At 39.3% G+C, this 19,596-nt stretch overlaps 1 protein-coding gene across 2 annotated transcripts in view; it reads left to right on the top strand.

Moving 5' to 3' along the window:
• LOC122811508 (advillin-like) overlaps positions 1-19,596 on the top strand; it is a 731,661-nt gene that overhangs the window by 211,456 nt on the left and 500,609 nt on the right. For both annotated transcript variants that reach the window (XM_044083391.1, XM_044083390.1), the window contains exon 2: positions 5,757-5,841. In XM_044083391.1, coding sequence (XP_043939326.1) covers positions 5,770-5,841 — 72 coding nt within the window. In that variant the 5' untranslated portion in view covers positions 5,757-5,769. The remainder of the gene's footprint in view (positions 1-5,756; positions 5,842-19,596) is intronic.

Here is a 19,596-nt window from a genome sequence, read left to right as displayed (position 1 = left end):
TGACATTGAGCAAGTCCCTTAACCAGACAGTACTTTGGAGCAATTGGTGAATTTGGGCTAGGCTCTTTAATGGTATCCAGAGCTGCATGCATCACTATAAACCTGTTGTTGCTTCCCAATCATTTTGTATTGTATAATTCATATAATATGGAAATAGTATAGTGCACCAGTTTTTTTAATGTAACATAGACAGTTTATTCTTCAAGGGCATAAGGCACTGCAATTGTAGATGAAACAATGAAATGCAAAGATGTTTGCAAGCAACAACCTCTGCATTAGTAATAGTTCTCTTTAATGTGGAGTTCTTCAGATTACAGCTTTTATGTTTGTAATTTTCTGAAATGGGTAGTTTTGTCATTATTGGTTCATACGTTTTATTCACGCTTACTGGAAAAATGTTCAAAACTATAAATATAAAACACACTCTTTACAAATGTTGTATTAAATAAGGAATGCAATTTAATTAAATCAAGAATATGAATTAAAGAACACTTGTATTTATGTATAGTCCTAAAAATGTGTGCAGGGGACCCATGGTTTGATAACATCACTGGGCCAAAGGTAAACTTAATCCATCAGTGACCAGATGTATTTCCAATGAAAGCAAGTTTCAAGGGCAGAGAAGTTTACTGTTGGTCATGCTAAGTCTGTTTTCAATGTGAAACTGTTTTGTTTAGCAAATGGCCATCTTGTTTTTTTTTTTAAACAAGAAACAACTTTACTGAATTATCCTTTATGACATAGGCAATCACACAGTTATATAAATGAAAAACCATACTGACATATTTTCACTTGTAAACATTATACAGTACATATAATTTTCTAGATAATCATTATCAGTCAAATATTATATAGCTCATTCAATTTCTGCCTTCCCTTAAACCTCATTCCTCCTTCAAAACATTATTCTGCATGTAATGTTTCCATTATACCCATTTTATATGTAATTTGCTCCAGTCCTACCCTTTTCTAAAGCTTCTACATCGAATTATTTTATCTATATTACTATAGTCACTACTTCTAGTACAGTTGCTTTAGACTTTAATTTCCATTTTCTAATAATTGCTTTTTTGGCAGCCACCAGAATTAATCTCAGAAAGGCCTCACTATGCTTAGTCAATTCTGATTCTGTATCACAGCTCTAAAAAATAATTTCCTTAGTTACACCAATTTGCTTACCCAGTATTTCTAAGAGAGTAGTCTGCAGGGAAGTTTTAAAGTCTACCAACTCATTACACTTCCAAAAATATGTTCCCAATTACCTCTTTTTTCCTTATCACAACTCCGACATTTGCAATCTACCTGAGGAAAAATTCTTTAGAGTCGGCTTGTGGTATAAAAATACCTATGCAAACACTTCCAATCAAAAATCCTAATTCTTCTAGACTTTGTTGCATATTTGGGAGTCATACATATATCATCACATTGTTTCTTTGTGAATTGCTTATCCAGTCTCTTCTCCCAGTTCTTTCTAACCACTTTGAACTGATTCCTATAGTTATGCAATATTTTATATGCCCTAATAAGTTTCCATTTTTTAACAGCAGCTTCTGTTCTAGATTCTATTAAAACTCTACCAGTGCTACTCTTTCACTTAGGATCCCTTCTCTTTGCCTGTACTCGGATATCAATACTTGATAGGGAAGGCAGTCTCTAGCCTGCAGTTCAAATGAATTCTTAAACTCTTCCCATTCTATTACCCTTCCCTCTCTAATTATTTGCTCCCAATACCTTTGTTAATTTGCCAGTTTTCTCCAGTAAATTGCAGGCTTCTTTTGCCTATTCTCTGTACCCCTAATTGCAGTCATCCCTATTGGCAGAATCTACTTTCTCCATTCCCGTGTTGGCTTAGTTTTTGGAATGCTTTCGGCTACTTTATGAATATAATATTCGGTATGGTTACTGTTATTTTCCTTAAGGACTTGCATCCAAAATCCGAGTCTCTCCTTACTTATTGAGCTTCCCACCTGTTTCATCATCATCATCATCCCTTTCCACTTTGAATTTTAGCTTTCTGCTTTTGCTTTGTATAGGAACCTTATCTGTGTAGCTCTGAAATGTCCATTCAAATCAAGTAATCCCAAAACACCTTATTCTATTGGAAGGATCAACTTATCACACTTGTCTCTCCCCCTCTCCCTTTCCAGATAAAATCCTTCAACTCTTTATTTATTACTATCTCCTCTGGTTGATAAAAAAGCAAAGGGACTAAAAACATTTTCATTGCTTGCATATCACTATCCATATCCATAATACAGAGCTTCCAATTTATCAGATTTTTTGTTATCTTTTGCTTAGTCTCTTCCCACATATCATTAGCTGCCATAACAGAATCATTTTTAATCCATACTCCTAAGTACTTCATTTTATCATGGCCTCATAAATATGGGTACTGCTGAACCAATTTGTGTGTGGGTATATATAGTTTACACCTATTGCCTTTGTTTTAGCTTCATTAATTTTGTATCCTGAAAAGACCTGAGACTGTCTCAGAATGTCCCACAACACTGGAATACCCTGGTTTTATCAGGTACAAAATAACATCATCTGCAAATAAGACCAACTTTTCTTGACTATCATACCAATTACATCCTTGAATTTCTGAGTCCCTTATTTTCTTTGTCAGTAGATCTAAATATAATGCAAATAAAAAAGGGAAAAGAAGATACCCCTGCCTGGTTCTTTCATTCAGATACAGCTTATCAGAGAGGAACCTCACACTTTAATTTTCGACTCAGATCCCTCGTATATCCTCCTAATTAACCTTATTTTTTATCATGGAATGCAAATGCTTCCATTGCCCTACTCATAAAATCCCAGCTTACTCTGTCAAATGCTTTCTCTGCATCAAGCTCAACCAACAACAGTGGTATTTTCTTACACTCTGCTTCCTTCTGGATCATCATTGTCATATTAATGTTCTCAAATTTTTACCTCCCTTCCCCAAAACCACATTGAACCAAATCTATCAATTTTGGTATCACCTTTGCCGTTCTTTTAACCATTATAGACATAAACACTTTATAATCATGGTTTAGTATTGAAATGGGCCTGTATGAAGCTGGATCTTACGGATCTTTACCATCTTTAGGTATTACAGCTACCTTCACTTTCTTCCAGGATGTTGGCACTTCTCCTTCTTTTAAAATGCTGGTAAACAGTACTTTCCAGATCTTTATCATTTTCCTCCCCCTTACTTCCAAACTTCCACAGGAATTTCATCTGTTCCTGGAGACTTTCCTGTAGTTTGGCTATACATTCCCATTTTTTATCTCATCTCTTACTATCTTAACTGTTACTAATGGAGCCTCATCTACCTCTAGCCTTGGGATATTTAATTCTTCCGCAAGCATTTCTAGTTGAATTTTTTCTTGACTTCCACATTTCTCTGCTTCATACAGATTTTGGTAAAATTTCTGAAACATTTCTAATACATCTGCAAAAATGGACATCAGTGTTAAAAGTTTTGAATTAAATCCAAATAATTGTAATTATTGTAAAAGTAAAGAAAATAATAATATGCACACTGACAAGATTAAACAGTTTGTTTGTGTCTTTCGGCTTTTCCCGGTTAGGGGTCGCTACAGCGGAACTCCGGTCCGCTAATGATTGGTAGTGGATTTTTATGCACCGGGTTACCAGCCCTGATGCACAACCTTCAACGAAGACACACCCCATTCATGTATGCCTCTACACAGAAGACGCTGTAGCTGAGAATCGAACGGGACAACGTCTTACTATGAGGCGACAACGCTACCGCAGCACCACCACCGCAGTGACAAGTTCAAACAGTGTTTAAGCATATACCACCAGTGTCAACAGAGCCATATAATGGACAAATGGTGCCCTCTACATGGTAATGAATCAGCCAACTAATGAGAGGCTGGAATCATTGCAGGGGGGGTGGTCCATTATCCTGCCCTAGGGCCCCATTTGACCATGTTCTGGCTCTATTTATAATAAATACATTTCAGTCATGTAAAAAAAAAAGAAAGGAGAAAAAAAAAGTTTCTTATTTCTGCTTCAGGCTGGTCACAAATATTTTGTAGGCAACAGCAACAAAGCAACCTCATTGGGGCATGATGTTTGCTTTTGGTACATCATGAATATACTGATTTGTGCAACTTAGCTTATGTTGCAGCCAGTATTCACTCATTTTACTTACACAAAATGTACAATTGATATTATTGCATGAAATGAGGGACAGGAAGCAGAGCTGACAAGATTGTTTCTGTCAATCATACATTTTCATTTACAAGGTGTTTTTTCCGCTCATTAATAAACTGCATACTGTGCATCAGCCCACTGCACAGAAATTATGCCCACATTCACCTGAGTTGTTAATTGCATTATTTATTCATCCTCAATTCTGGAGGAGCATGAATGCATTTTTGATGTATATGTGTAACACATTCTTTTTCACCAGTTGCTCCAGGGTACACTGATAAGAACTAGTCAAACCAGATACCAGAAAAGACATTTTCTCAATTCTAGATGCTACCTCTGCTCACACATACTCTGGCTTTTCTGTATAAAAGTATTACTGAAATTTAAAACTACCATATAGCCATAGGCAACATAGTCTTTGTGTTTGCTGAAACCTTCTATGTTTGAATGTATAATCCACAGTTTTTCACTTAGTATAATTCCAAAACTGTATTTATTTTAAATGAGAAAACTATGTTTAGGTCATAATTTCTTTAGAGTATCTCCAAAACCAGATTTTTAAAAGACCCCAGATGAATGAAATATTATAATCTATATAACACTTTGTATGCCAGTTGCATTCTATCAATTTTGCAAGTCAAAATAAAGTGGTACATGACTGACTCCTTTTGGCAATCATTTCACACAATACATATATATTTATATATAGATGTATGTATTATTAAGTGTATAATTTTGAGCTCATCTGTTACCTCTTCAGTTCCTTGTACACTTTTTCACAGTATTCACACACTAGAGTGGCTTTGCTAAAGGACTAGCATAACAATGTTTAAATTCATAACCAAAGCATTTTTCTACAGTCTGAATGCAGCAGCTGACTTCCACTTGAATATCTGGTATGATGTAATTTTCTCTGCAATCTCCGCACCTGCAGCTGCTTTGATCTTAATATGTGCTGACTTCACAAAGCACCTTAACTTCCTGTAAATTGAGCTGTCCAGCCAACAAAAGGAGAGGTACTGTGCTGCTGTGTTAACAAAGATGTCAAGCCATGTGACTTGCATACAATGACTGGGGAGTGTGTATACCCTAAGCATTAATATTTGAAGGCACACATTGTTTTTTTTGTTTTTTTTATTTTATTTCTCCCACTGCCCTGATTGTAAAAGCAAATGCACATGGACAACTGTCGATTGACCAAACAGGCATAAGGTCTTCAGTGCATATACATTTTCAGCCTCATGGGTAGGTGAGCAAGCAATGAGCTCATCCATTAGTGTCATATGTTGTACTGGTGCTGTACAGGAAATGACAGGGATCGTCATTTTATAACGATGCCAGCACTGTAGCTCACATTTTCTTTATATTAAAATGAGATGGTCTGAGTTCCACTGTCACAGAATACAGGAATGTGAAACTAAATCTTAGTCCAGTAATAAGGAAGATATCAAAAGAGTTACACACTTCCGGAGTCAGGGAGAAGATGTTTACTTGCTTTCTTGTAGAACTTATTCAGAGCCATTGCACAGATGACTGTGATAAGGCATCCTTTGTATGTATTAATCTTTTGAATGTTTCCCTTTTTACAGTCTGACAAAAATAATGCCTGCTGTAAAACCAGAAGCCTTTAAAAGCATCAGTACGAATCCTGGACTGCAGATATGGACAATAGAGGTAAGAAACTCATTACTGTGCCAGTTGAAGTTAGTTCATTGACTCTCTTGTTGATCTCCAAAGATGAAGTCTTTTTTTTTAGTAATTTATTGTACCGATTTGGCAAATTAATGTGGTTTAAGTAGAAATGACAAAATACAAATGAGTCCTACCTCTGAAGAATCATTGTTGTCTACTGACGTACCCTTTTAGTTTATTTGCTAACTGGGTAGGTGAATTGATATAAAGGAACATTTGTTAGCATAACTCAGGCCGCATAACAAATTGCAGTGAGAAGATTAAACCACATGTGTGTACTATAACAATCCAAGCAATGGTAAAAATACATTCAGATTCTGGCCATAATAAATTAGATTAAAGCATATGACATGAAGAAGCAAGAACTGAGTGTTATATTTGCATTAGGTAGGTACACATTAAGTGTGAGATAAAAACAGTAAGGTATATTTCAACATGCAAAAGCTTTGAGTCATCATTGGAGTGACATTCATCAAATCCATCTTGTGAGTTTTAAGTACCAAACCTAATACAAGACTAGAAGGGAGTGACAGATATTTGCTTCTGTCATTTTCACTAAGGTAAGGTCATAGTTCAGTGCTGAAGATGATAAAGTCTTGAGTTTCTCTGGCAATAGGATGGCATTTGCAAAGAGGCTAGATGCTGCATTCTGACAGAGTTACCAAACCTAGGTTGTTTTTTGTTAGCACCTTTATAAAAGCTAGGAGGACTGTGTCTGGAAATGATCTGGTCATCAAGGTTATGTTCAGGATGAAGAAGAGACAATAAGGGACACCAAGCTTTACATTCCACATTTAACTGCACTGCTGTATTAGCTCTCTGAGACTGACTGTATACCTTGCTGAAGGTCAGCTTGCATAGGGCATTACAGATACTACTAGTAGCGTCTTCAAAGCTGACTTTAAAATCATTTACCTTTGTCTTTCTACCAATATCTATTCTATAATACCTTAAATCATTTTGTTTGGTTTGCTTGGTAAATGCACTAGTCTGGTTCAAACATTTCTCATTAATGACCTAAAGCACTGAAACAATTTGACTAAGACACTAAGATTCAAAGATTCAAAAATTCAAAGTAAACTTTGTTGTCATTTAGGATCACACACGTGTAGCCTAAATGAAATTTCATGCATCAGCTCCTTCTTGAGATTACAGACAGAAAGTAAAACGACACATACAAGTAAAAGAATGAACACAACTAACATATGCAATTCTACTTCCAGTATCCATACAAAAGAGCAGAACATTTCCAACACTTGAATACAGAATAAGTATACCCTCTCTTAAGTTATAATAACTGCCCCATTTAAATAAGACATGTTACAGATTGCACATTGCCTAAGTTGTCTGTCTAATATTGCACTTGATCGGGATAATATAAATAAATATTGCACTTACTTGGAATTTCTGTGGTATATATTATACAACAGACTATAGATAATTGTGAAAAAAAATTGACTTAGTTAATGTCCAGTTCTCTGGGACTTATGCCCGAGTTCAGAAGTCTGACCACTGTCGGGTAGAAACTGTTGTTGAATCTGATAGTCCTGCAGCAGATGCTGCAATATCTTCTACCCAATGCCAGATGTTTAAACAGTCCATGCTCTGGATGTGTGATATCTTGTATTATTTTGGTCGCCCTTCTGATGCTTCTGGCAGAGTAAAGTTGTTGTATCAATGGAAGACTGGCACCCGTTGTCTTCTGTGTGACCCTCACACTGTAGTGCCTTCCTTTTTGTAGCTGTATAACTTCCAAACCACACTGTGAAGTTACTGGTGAGGATACTCTCAATAGCACCTCTATAGAGGGTGGAGAGGATATGAGGTGGGAGCTTAGCTTTCTTCAGCCTTCTCAAAAAATAGAGGCATTGGTGCAATTTCTTGACCACTCAACCAAGAGAGATCCTTTGATATCTGTACACCTAGGAATTTCGTACACTTAACTCCCTACTCTACACTCACCATTGATCATGAGTGCTGGAGAAAAAATGTTAGTTGAGAAGAGGTTGAACCATTGTAAAATATATGTTTGCTTCAATTTGTTTTTAATTAAATATATTCTTACTTCATGCATAAATACTTATCAACAATGGTATACATATTGAAATAATTTACAACCAAGCTTGTAAGTCAAAAAACTTTGACAAACACACTTTTGTCAAATCCTTAACTAAATATAACTGGAAAATACTAACATCTGTGTCATTAGACTCAGCTGCCTCCTGCTTCAATAAGATATTGCTAAAAATTCTTAATAACCTTGCCACAGTACATACTAAAAGGATCAGATGACCCAATCCTGCAACATGGCTAACAAAAGAAACTAAAAAAATGTAAAATACCAAATAAAACATGACAAGCAAACATATTATAACATCCTCCAAAATAAACATCAAAACAACCCAAGACTCTTCCGGACATCCATAAACAAATTTTTAAGTCCAAGCCAAATTACCTCTCCCACCCCTATATGCAACAGTAATACTGATTCCATTTCCACACAGTTTAAGAACTATTTTATACAGACTATATTGTCCCTCACACACATTAATACTTCCACAACCTTCTCAGTACTAGCAGCCTCTACTAAATATCCTCAGCTATTTGACTTCAGCCCAGTACCTATCTCCACCATTAAAAAACTCCTATATAAGCTAAAACCAACTGCCCTAGCTGCTGACCAACTCCCCACAGACAACTTAAAATGTCTGCAGAGTTAATTGCTTTTTTGGTCCATGTATTGATTAATAAAGCAATATCCACAATACGTTCCTTCTTTCTGGAATCATCATCATCATCAGCCCCCTTTTTTCCCTTTCTTATCTTCTTTCACGCAATCCATCCACCGCTTTGCTGGACGTCCTTGTTTCCTCTTACCTTCTTCCTGTCTTTCCCAAATGTTCTTCACCAGATTGTCTTCTGCTTTTCTGCATATATGCCCAAACCACCATAATCTGTTCTCTTTGATCTTTTCCTGCAATTGGAGCTACTCTGTCTTTTGCTCTTATGTCCTCATTTCTTCATCTGTCTCACAGTGTGCATCCTACCACCCTTCTCAGGCACTTCATTTCCATCACCTCTAGTGTCTTCATCTGCTCTGCCTTTACTGCCCAGGTTTCTGTACCATTCAGTAGTACTGGTTGCACCACTGTCTTGTACACCTTACTTTTCAGCTTCTTTGACATTCTTCTGTCACAGACTACACCTGACACCCTAGTGCCAGTTGGCTGCAGCCCCTCTGATTCTAGTTTTGACATCTTCATGCAGACTTCCCTTCTCCTCAACCAACCCTCCCAAATACTTGAAGCCATTTACCTGTTCCACTATCTTCCCTTCTATCTCTATTCTCAGCTTCTTCTGATTTCCCCAGTTTTCTGCCATTACCAGTGTCTTATCTGTGCTTAGTTTCATCCCATGTGCCTTTGGTGTTGCATTCTATTGCTCTATACTTTGCTGGAGTTCTTGTTCAGAGTCTACCTGTAATGCCACATCATCTGCATAAAGCGACTTTGTTAATTTTTCCCCTCCAGTCTGTTTGCTAATGTAATCCATCACTAGTATGAACAGCAGTGGGCTCAGAACTGAACCTTGTTGTACACTCACTCCCACTGGGAACCCATCTATGAGGCCAAACACTGTTCATACTCAAGTCGTTGGGTCCTTGTACATCTTCTTCTTTTTTCAGCTTTTCCCAGTTGGGGGTCACCACAGTGGATCACCTATCCGCTCATGACTGGTAGTGGAGTTTTAAGGTGTCCAGTTGCCAGCCCAGCACCCAACCTTGCACAGAAGGCACAGACATGCATGCACTCACACCTAGGGCAAATTTAGAGTGTCCAGTCCACCTACAGCATGTCTTTGGGATGTGGGAGGAAACCGGAGCACCCAGAAGAAACTGACGCCACCACAGGGAGGACATGCAGACTCTGCACAGAAGGCACCTCAGCCGAAGATCGAACCGGAGAACCCCTTGCTGTGAGGGTGCAATGCTAACTGCACCACCACGACCATCCTTGTTGGGTCTTTGTACATTGCCTGCACTAATTCTAGGTTCATAAGTTCATAGATAGGTACTAGGCTATTGGCCCTAGGGCCTATACAAGCCTAGCCAAAAAGGTACCCTGGCTTTCGCCACCCAAGAAAATTATTTTCCTGTGCCCCGGTCAAACAGAACCACAGAAGTGATCCCCGGGGTGAATTTCCTATTACCCATCCAATCATCAAGATTTTTCTTGAAGAGTGCTAATAAGGACCTCTGTTTGACATAGATAGGTAGTCTGTTCCAGAGTATGGGAAGTCTCTGGGACAGGAATCTATCCCTCCAGCATGTTCTGTTTATTGTGGTGACAAGGTTTAGGTCCCTAGAGCATGTAGCTTGAAGGGATTGGTAGAGCGTGTAGCTCGGAGGGATTGGGATTTCTTTAAGTGGAGCATGTCCAACAGCTCTGGGTTTCACATAGCTTTGTATGTTAGGCAGAGATCGCTTTTGAGTAGGCGATATGCGACAAAGTAAAGCTGGAGTTTTTTGAGTCGGTCAGCGTAAGGCATCTGTTGGAGGCCAGTAATCCTCTTTGTGAGGTATTTTTGTGGCCTTTCCAGTTGTTGTAGATGTCTTGTGAGGTACATACCAAAAGGGGTGTTGTACTCTATAATGGGTCTAATGAGGTGTGCCACGTAGAAGGATTTCCTAACCACTGTGGCGATGCGATTATCAAAGGAGAGACTACTGGCCATCTGTGTCCCAAGGTCTCTTATCACACTTTCGGTGTTAAGTAGACTACCACCTATGTGGTAGTTCATGGATACAGAGTTTTTGCCAAAGGGGATGACAATGCATTTTTTGGCATTGAGCTTGAGACCATGGCTTTAACACCAGGCATCTGTCTCAGTGAGGCCCTTTTGTAGGATGTCCACATTGTTAGGAGTTTTGATTATGGCTCCTAGTTTGCAGTCATCTGCGAATTTAGTTAGCCAAAGACCTTCTGTGTTAGCCTGTACTTCAGAGAAGTAGATACCAAACAGGAGAGGACCCAGGACTGAACCCTGTGGTACTCCACTTGTCACTGGTCTGAAGTCTGATTTGGTGTTTGCTACTTTCACAGTGTGGGTTCTGTCAGTAAGCCAGTTGGCAACCCATCTTGTGACATAGGGATTTATACCTAGTTTAGTGAGTTTATCTATATTTCCAGAGTGGGGAATGGTGAATGCCTTGGCGAGATCTAGATAGGCTGTGTGAACCACCTTACCCTCATCTATGGCTTTGGTGACTGCTTCAAAGAAGTCTGTCAGGTTTAGGAGACATGATCTGCCTTTCACAAACCTGAACTGAGTGGGGTCCAGAGTTTGGAGATCTCCAATGTCTTTGTTTATGAGTTCGATGATGATACGTTCCATGGCCTTGCAGACCAGGCTAATGGGGCGGTAGTTCCCGGGGTCTGTTGTGGCCCCCCTTTGTGGAGTGGGATTACTGTCGCGGTCCGCCATTCAATGGACACAAAGCCTGAGGTGAGTCTATGATTGAACATGGTACTTAGGTGGGGTGCCAGTTCATTCTGTAGTTCATGTAGAAGGCACCCTGGGATGTTGTCAGGTCCCATGGATGCTGTGTTCTTGGCTTTGGAAAGTGAGGTTTTTACCTGTGCAGCCATGATTACAAGAACCTTGCATTCTTCCGGTATAAAGATGGGCCCTTTAGGGGGTGAGAGGGGATAAAGTTAGCACTGAACCTATCTGCCAGGATGTTGGCAATATCAGTTGGTTCTGTATATTTAGTGTCATTGTGATGTAACTCAGAGCAGATCTGAGTGTTGCCATTGAGATTCTTGACATAGCTATAGAATGCTTTGTGGTTGTCTTTAGAATCAGTGGTGATTTTGTTTTCATAATTAACTTTGGAGGATTTTATGAGGGATCTCAGCTTTTTACTGAGGCTGACCAGAGACTTCCTCCAATCATGGGATTTTACTCTTTTAGCAACAGTTTCTTTCTTCTGTTGTAGAGTTTGTTTATGGCAGAAGACCACCAGATTGTCTTCCTTTTTTTGGAGGATAGCATCTTGGTTCTGTTAGGGATAGCACGATCCATGCACTCATGTAAGTGCTTATAAAGTGCATTTCTGTAGGATTCAGCAGTCTTACCTCTATTGTCCATCTGCATGGGTGTTGTGACGTTTGCCACTTCTGTCTTAAGAAGCGTGAAGTTGACTTTGGAGAAATTTTTTACGGTTGTTTTCCTAATGGGGGTGGGAGCGGGATGTGGATGTCTAGGGTGATTAGCTTGTGGTTGGATCTGACCAACGAGGAGCTGACCTCTAGTGTGGAACACTGGTCGCCCATGTTGGTGATGACCAGGTCTAGGATATTGCTGCCCCTGGTGGGGGTGTGGATAAGCTGATCCAAGGTGTTGGAATTGATGATTTCCAGAAAACATTGAGCAAAATAGTTGGTACATGATTCGTTTTCTCAGTTAATGGTGGGGTAGTTGAAATCACCCATTATTAGGGTGTTGGGTTGTACCTTAATATTTTCCAGTGTATCAAGAAAAGAGGAGTGGGAATCCTGGGGCATGGTGGGGGAGTCTGTAGCAAGCTACAATCTGGATTGTGGTTTTGTCCAGAGTTAGTTGAACTTGGATAATCTCGGATGCATTATGCTGAGCAACTAGCTTGGAGGTGTGGATATCCTTAATGAATATGGACACGCCTCTACCTTTAGTGTTTCGGTCCAGGTTTGGTGGCCGAAAGGTGTGGTATGAATTATAGGCTGCTAATGCAGGGGTGCTCTCTGGAGCTTTGAACCAGGTCTCTGTCACTGCACAGATGTCGATATTCTCCATTTTAAGGAGTGCCTCGAGTGAGTGCATTTTGAGGTTTAGACTTCTAGCATTGAGTAGCATTACCCTCAGATTTTGCTTGCTTGTACCTGTTACGGTGGTGAATTTGTCATTTGAACCTTGCCTAAAAAAGGCACTATAGGCGTGGCAAGAGCCTTTGCCAGTATTCGGAATCCCAAGGACGACAGCTGCAGGCCATCTTTGGCAAAGCAGCGTGGTCTGTCGATCATGTCATCCCAGGCAGACAGATACTGGATTCTCTTAGAATGACACCAGAAGCTTAACCAATTATTAAAGTCAATCATTTTGTCCTTGTATTGTGGTATCATTCTGGATGATGGCAGGATGCTACTCAGGGCTAGGGTCATACCTGCCTGGGCTACAAGATCAGAAAGCTCCTCCATGTCTCTTTTCATGTAGTCCAGGGAGGTACATATCAGGTTATTCACACAAACATGGATAATGACAGAGTCATATTTGTACTTGTTGTGGAGTGACCTGAGTGCGTGCGTTATGTGGCGGATCCTGGCACCTGACAGGCAGCTGACAGTAACTTTCTCCTTGTTTAGCCTGGTGAGTGGAACATCAGTGTGCCTGACTATAGAGTCACCTATGACTAGACTATTGGGTATGCTATGCCTTGTGAGCTTTAGTTGAGTGGCACACTGAGTATGTGGGCTATGTGTCATTTGGGTTGTGTTATGGGGTGGAGGTTGCTTGCATTTCTGCTTTGGAGGTCTCGGTTGTTTGAGCAGAATTTTACTGAGAGCCTCCACAAATGTAGGTGTGTGTGTTTTGGTGGTGTAGGTTTTGAGGGGCTATGTGATGGGTGTGGTGCAGTGCAAGTGTTTATCTTCTCCTCTTGACTGTCTAGTCCTGTCTTCGGTGAAGAGAACTTTGCTTCCAGTTTGTATAAGTGCATCTCTCACAGGTTGTATTGTTAGGTGGTAGGAGGAGAGGGTTGTCTATGTACATGAGGCAGTTGCTGCATTGTCCCAAGATGCCCAGATTCATCAGGTAGACAGGAGAAAACACCGGGAGCTGACCTTTAGACATGCCTGGATAGGTGTTTATTTATTAAGTACTAAAAACTGTTTTCCTCTAGAGAAGTGAGGAAATTTGAGTGCTGTAGTAATTTGTAGCTTATTTAATGCTTACAATGAGTTCTGAACAAGTGCTGAGCTCAAAGAAACAGATTTGTGCTAAAACTATAAAGCTGGCTAGTTGCAAGAGAAAATTTGAAGAGCAGACTTTTAACTGTAAACAGACAATTATAGTAATGCACACTATTACAGTTCCTAGCTGTAGAACACAGAAACCTCAAAAAATCAAAAATGCACAGAAAAGCTCGGATAGAGCACTCACAAACAGAAAATACAACTCTCAGTATGAAAAAGTAGTTTACAGTTAAGTAATTCAGTAAACATGCAATTAGAGTAACTAAACAGTATATAGCAATGAAAAATACAGTTAAAACAGTATAAAACAGTACATAAATGCAGTGAAACAATAAAAAAGCTTTATAACAGTGCAAAATGTAGTAGATCAACTGTATAGCACAATTATAAGCATTTCAGATTCAGTGAAATAAGTGTAAGAAATAACTTATCCTGCTCTTGGAATCTTAAGGAATTTCCACTTAGTTTCAGTAACGAAATATAATCCACAGCCTGATAAATAAAATGTTTCTGGGACTTTGAACCACCACATTATTGCCCAGATATACTTTCTTGGGACCTTGTTATATGCTTTCTCTATGTCTAGGAATGCCCAGTTGAACTCTTTCCTCATCTCTACCACTTCTCAACTACCTGTCTCGCTGCAAACATTGGATCGGTTGTGTTGCATCCTGATCTGAATCTAAGCTCATGCTCATCTCCCATCTTACATTCTACTACTCTGTGTATCCGTTTATCAATCTCCCTCTCTAGAACTTTCATGCAGTGTGATAGGAGTTTGATTCCTCTGTACTGCCCACAGTTGTGGATGTCCCCTTTGTCCTTGTACACTGGCATGAGTATGCTTATTCTCAAGTCATCTGGGGTACGCCCTACTCTCCACACTGCTATGAGTACCCTCAGGAACCATTTCTTCCATATCTCATGCAGCATCTTTATCATATCTTCTGTGCCCTCATCTGAGTCTACTGCTTTCCCTGACTTCATTTTCCTTAGTACTGTTCTTACTTCTTCTAGGGTGGGCTCCTCTTCTTCTCTCATCCATAGGCTGTTTCTGGGGCAGTACAGCTTCTGTGAAGTTTTCTTGATTCAGAAGCTGCTGGAAATACTCCTTCCATTTGCCTTTGATGTCCTGTGGCCTGGTGAGCAGGTTGTTGCTGGCATCCCTTATGAAGGGTGTCTGACTATTGTTTTTATCTTTTTGTCTTTGCCTTGCAAACTGATATAGTTTCTTTGTGCCACCTACTGAGTCACTTTCCAGAATTTGGTAGAGTACCTCTGATGCCCTATTCTTTGCTATTGCAACTGCTTTCATAGCTTCTTTATTGGCTAACCAGTATTCCTTCCCAGTCTGGTCGGTCTTTTCTATCTCCCACTTTTTCCTGCACTCCTTCTTTCTTTTGATGACTTCATGGACTTCTGCATTCCACCACCAGCTTTCCTTGTGCACCTTATTTCCATACCAAACTCGGCCACATATCTGTTCTTTAATCCTATCTTATGCTGTTTTGAGGCACTGCCATACTTCTTCAACTCCACCTATTTCCTCCTCTTTGTGGGGTGCTAAAGCCCTGAGTAATTCCTTGAACTGTTGTACTTTCTCCTCACTCAACTTCCAGGTCTTCAGCCTGGTCTCTGTTGACCTTAGAGCCTTTATTGACCACTGATTGCAGCTGATTGTGGCAACAAGTGGTTTATACTGTGGGCTGACTGTTTCACTGGGGATGATTTTACAATTATTGATTCTTCCCCAGTTCTTCTATCTGGAAGAAATCCATTATTATACCTTTACACAAAGATGGCACATCTACAGAGTTTAATAACAACAGGCCCATTGCAGTCTTCTTCCCTTATCACAAATACTGTATCACACCAAAATTTACTCACTGAACTCTATTCTATAAGTCTCACTCAATCCTTTCTTAAATGGTTTCTTAATTATCTGTCTGGAAGGCAACAGGACTTGTCTTCATCTCTCCCAGTTACCATAGGTGTCCCTCATGGCTCTATACTAGGATCCCTTCTCTTTAATATTTTTATAAAGAAGCTTCACACTGCCATGCACCAAGCAAATATTCATATGTTCAATAAACAAATGATTTGACTTTGTTGTGTACAGACCCAACAGTATCCTGTCTACAAGAATTTTTCTTTCTCTTCAATTAAAACAATTAAATGCATTTAAACAATTCAATTAAAAATTATGTTACGAAGACATGCATTTGGAGCATTTCTCCCCCGGCCTCAGCTGAAAATTGGCTTCATTCCAAGTCAGACTTTCCAGGTAAACAAATGTTAAATAAATAAAAAAATAAAAAATAAAAACCTGGTGAATTCAAACCTTAATCCCAATAAAACAAAACTGATGTTCTTCACCCCAAAATATGACCTCTGTCAAAAACAATTTTCTTGGTTAGATCTGCAAATAACAGTAAAATTGAAGTAGTACCACATATTAAATTATTGGGTATTGTAACAGAATTAGTACCACATATTAAATTATTGAGTACTGTAACAGATGACAACATATTCTTCAAACTATTAAAAAAAGACCCACCAGAAGCTTGGCTCCCTTTACAGGGCCAAACAGTACCTTAAAGACCCAGTAAGAACATTTAACTTTGTTTGGTAAGATTTTGCTTAAAATGTCATGCCTCACCTCTACTAAATGATAGAAATAATCAGCTAGATTGTGTAATATTGCTAAATATGGCTGTTTTAGCCAAAAATACTTTAACATAAATATTCAAAGGAAAAAAAAACAACCACAAAATAAGAAGCAATGGAAGCTGTGGCAATACATTTTTCTAGATCAGTGCTTTACACAGCTGACAATAAAGACCACAAAATTAAAACTCAAACAGTATTTTTCAATTAACATTTGCTCAGTGTCTCATTCCATGACATGCATTTGAAAGGACAGGAAGACATGGCGGATTTCCCCCCAAATTGTCTTTTCTCAAGCAGTTGCAGAATCCTTGATTAAAAGAACTATCTCCCCCAAATTCATCCATCCAGTCCATTAAGTCAGCTATATCCTGCATTACTACCAAGGTGGATTTACCAGTAGATTCACTGGAGTAAAGACAAGGCTTTCAGGTTCAAAAGATGGTATAAATAACATAAAGGTAAAAATGGTTCCTCTATCAAATGGCTGAAAGCAGACTAGCAACCACTGGTGACCCAGCAAAAGTGCTTTCAGCTGACACAAGCCAAGGTGACCGCTAGTACTTCTCTAGCACAAACACACCTTGAATGCCATGCACACATTTACCTTTCTCATTGTACCAATATCTGTTCTGTAATACTTTATGCTATTTTATTTGCTTAGTAATAAGTGCACCAATTTGGATCAAACTTTTCTCAGCTATGACCTAAAGTACTCTTAATAAAGAACTTAAATAATCTAACTAGGATTCACAGCAAAAGCAGCTGAAAAGAGGTTGAACCATTGTATAACAGATGTGTGCTTCTTGCTGTTTTTAATGAAAACTACTCTTTTCCCATATATACATTTTTATAAATAATTGCATACATATTGAAACATAAATAAAAATATGCCTGTATGTATTGTTTTAATTATGTGCATGGCATAATGTGGATTTAACATATGTAAGTATGTGTACTGCCCCCCTCCCCCATATGATGGCCAGTTAGCTGCCCCCTATATTATAACACACAAATTCGTGTCAATTGATTGAATCCTTTTCAATTGAAATTAAATTCAACTGAAACATTTATAACAAAACCACATTTGGCAAAACTCAGAGGTACTCTTTTTTTTTTAATAGGAGAAAAGCACTCTTGCACCTTCCATGTGGGTGGACACCACCCAAACTTATATATACCTATCCTGAGGCCACACAATTGTGAAAAAAGGGAAAACTCCACTGTAGTCAAAAGTGGTTTCGGCATAATAGTTTTGGAGGAATCCTGCTAGCTTACAGGAAGAACCAAGAAGTTAGGATTGGTGGGACCACTTCCACAAAGAGGCCAGTCATCAGTGGGATCTCCCCAAGCTCTATGCTGGGTGTGCTCCTCTTTAGTATCTATTTTTTGTAAGTAAAGGCCATTGTCAAGGGTCTCCGCCTTGACAAGTTTGCAGATGATTGCAAGCTAGAAGCAATCATATCCCCCCCCCCCCAGGATACTAACATCCTACATGAAGGTCTAACACAGACAAGTGACTGGTGTCAAAGCCACAGCTTAAAACTCAATGTAAAGAAGTTGATAATAGTATGTTTTAGGAAGTCAGCCACCCAGAGAAATTACCTCATTATAAAAACACCCCTAAAAGTAGACACAGTAGTCAGAGATTTATGGACTCATATAGATAGTAACCAGGCTTTTGATGAACATGTGTCAAGGCTGTAAGAAAATCATTCTATGTCACTTAACTTATAAGTAAGGGCAAGGTATCTAGGTCCAGGGAAATCATTGTGCCACCATATTCAACCATCAACAGACCCATCATTGACCATAACGTCCCTTTCTGTATGTACCTGAACAGGCACATGCAGCAACTGAAACGTCAGTAGCAGTTCCTCACAAAAAGAATACCGGGTGTTAACACAATGTCCTGTGCAGATTACATGAAAGCCCTAGTTCTGTATTCCGTTTTCTACAGACTATGGAATGTCAATTTATATCTGGCATACAAGGCATCTTTGGATCCTGCTCTGATGGACCTTATGCATATCCATAAGATGAATACCAACAGAACTACTAGGTTTAAGGATTTAAACTTTTCCTGTGCCTTAAATAGGATATTTTGGAGGGACAGGTACATATTTCAGAGAATCCCCATTCTCTGGACCAGGTTTCCATCCATGTGAAGCAAAGCTCTTCCTTAACTCTGTTCAAGTGCAACCTGAGCCAGTGGATGGGAAAACAGAAATTCACTCCGATCTGACACCTATGATGAGCATAGGCAGTCATTAACCGTAACCAACATACTCCCCTGAAAATAACCCTGAAAATAACCTCTAAGGCACGATAACTCTTGGGATACATTTTGGGTTGCATGGCTAGGCTTATAAAGGAAATAGCGTTTGCTAGTCTAGGAAACACCTATGAACCTATGGATTCAACAAATCAACGGACTTTCATAATTCAACAGTGCACAGGTATACAGGCCTTGCCATTACCACAGGCCCACATGAGAGACAATCACAGGAAAAGTTAACCTCACAGGAGTATAGTTTTACTACAGGCCATCTACACGCACGTGACATGTGCATCCCAGGCAAAGGCAACACAGACATTGTTTATTTGAAGCAGTTGTGTTAGGGTGTGATCAAGAAATCAGTGTTTTTGTGGCCTTAGTAGGTTTTGGCAGCAGGTACATCTCATAGAGGTGGAGGAGTTCCTGGTGTCCCTGTCTGGGGAGGGGAAGTGGACTCTTATACCCTTTGTTGGCTTGGATGTAGGAGTTGGGTTAGTGCTGACTAATTAGGTTCCCATATACTACAGTGCAGTATTTGTATAGCAGGAGTTACTCACTAAGATATATCTATGTATATATCTATCCTTTAGGTACCTCTGGACTGCAACAATCTGCACAGTAATGTATATAATATGCTTTTCAGATACTGTGTCATCTACAAGTAGGCCTGCCACAGCACATGTATGAGGTGCTGTTTCAAGTTCTACTTGTGCAGAGTCCAGAACAACGGGACAACATATGCCTGTTATCAGCAGGCCATATCTGGCAGATGATTATGGCAAT

Source organism: Protopterus annectens, chromosome 9.part0 (assembly GCF_019279795.1).
Source record: "Protopterus annectens isolate FY-2018-M chromosome 9.part0, PAN1.0, whole genome shotgun sequence".
In the NCBI taxonomy this organism is placed as follows: domain Eukaryota; kingdom Metazoa; phylum Chordata; order Ceratodontiformes; family Protopteridae; genus Protopterus; species Protopterus annectens.
Note: the sequence above shows the minus strand (reverse complement) of the source record. Positions and strands in the feature narration are given on the sequence as shown.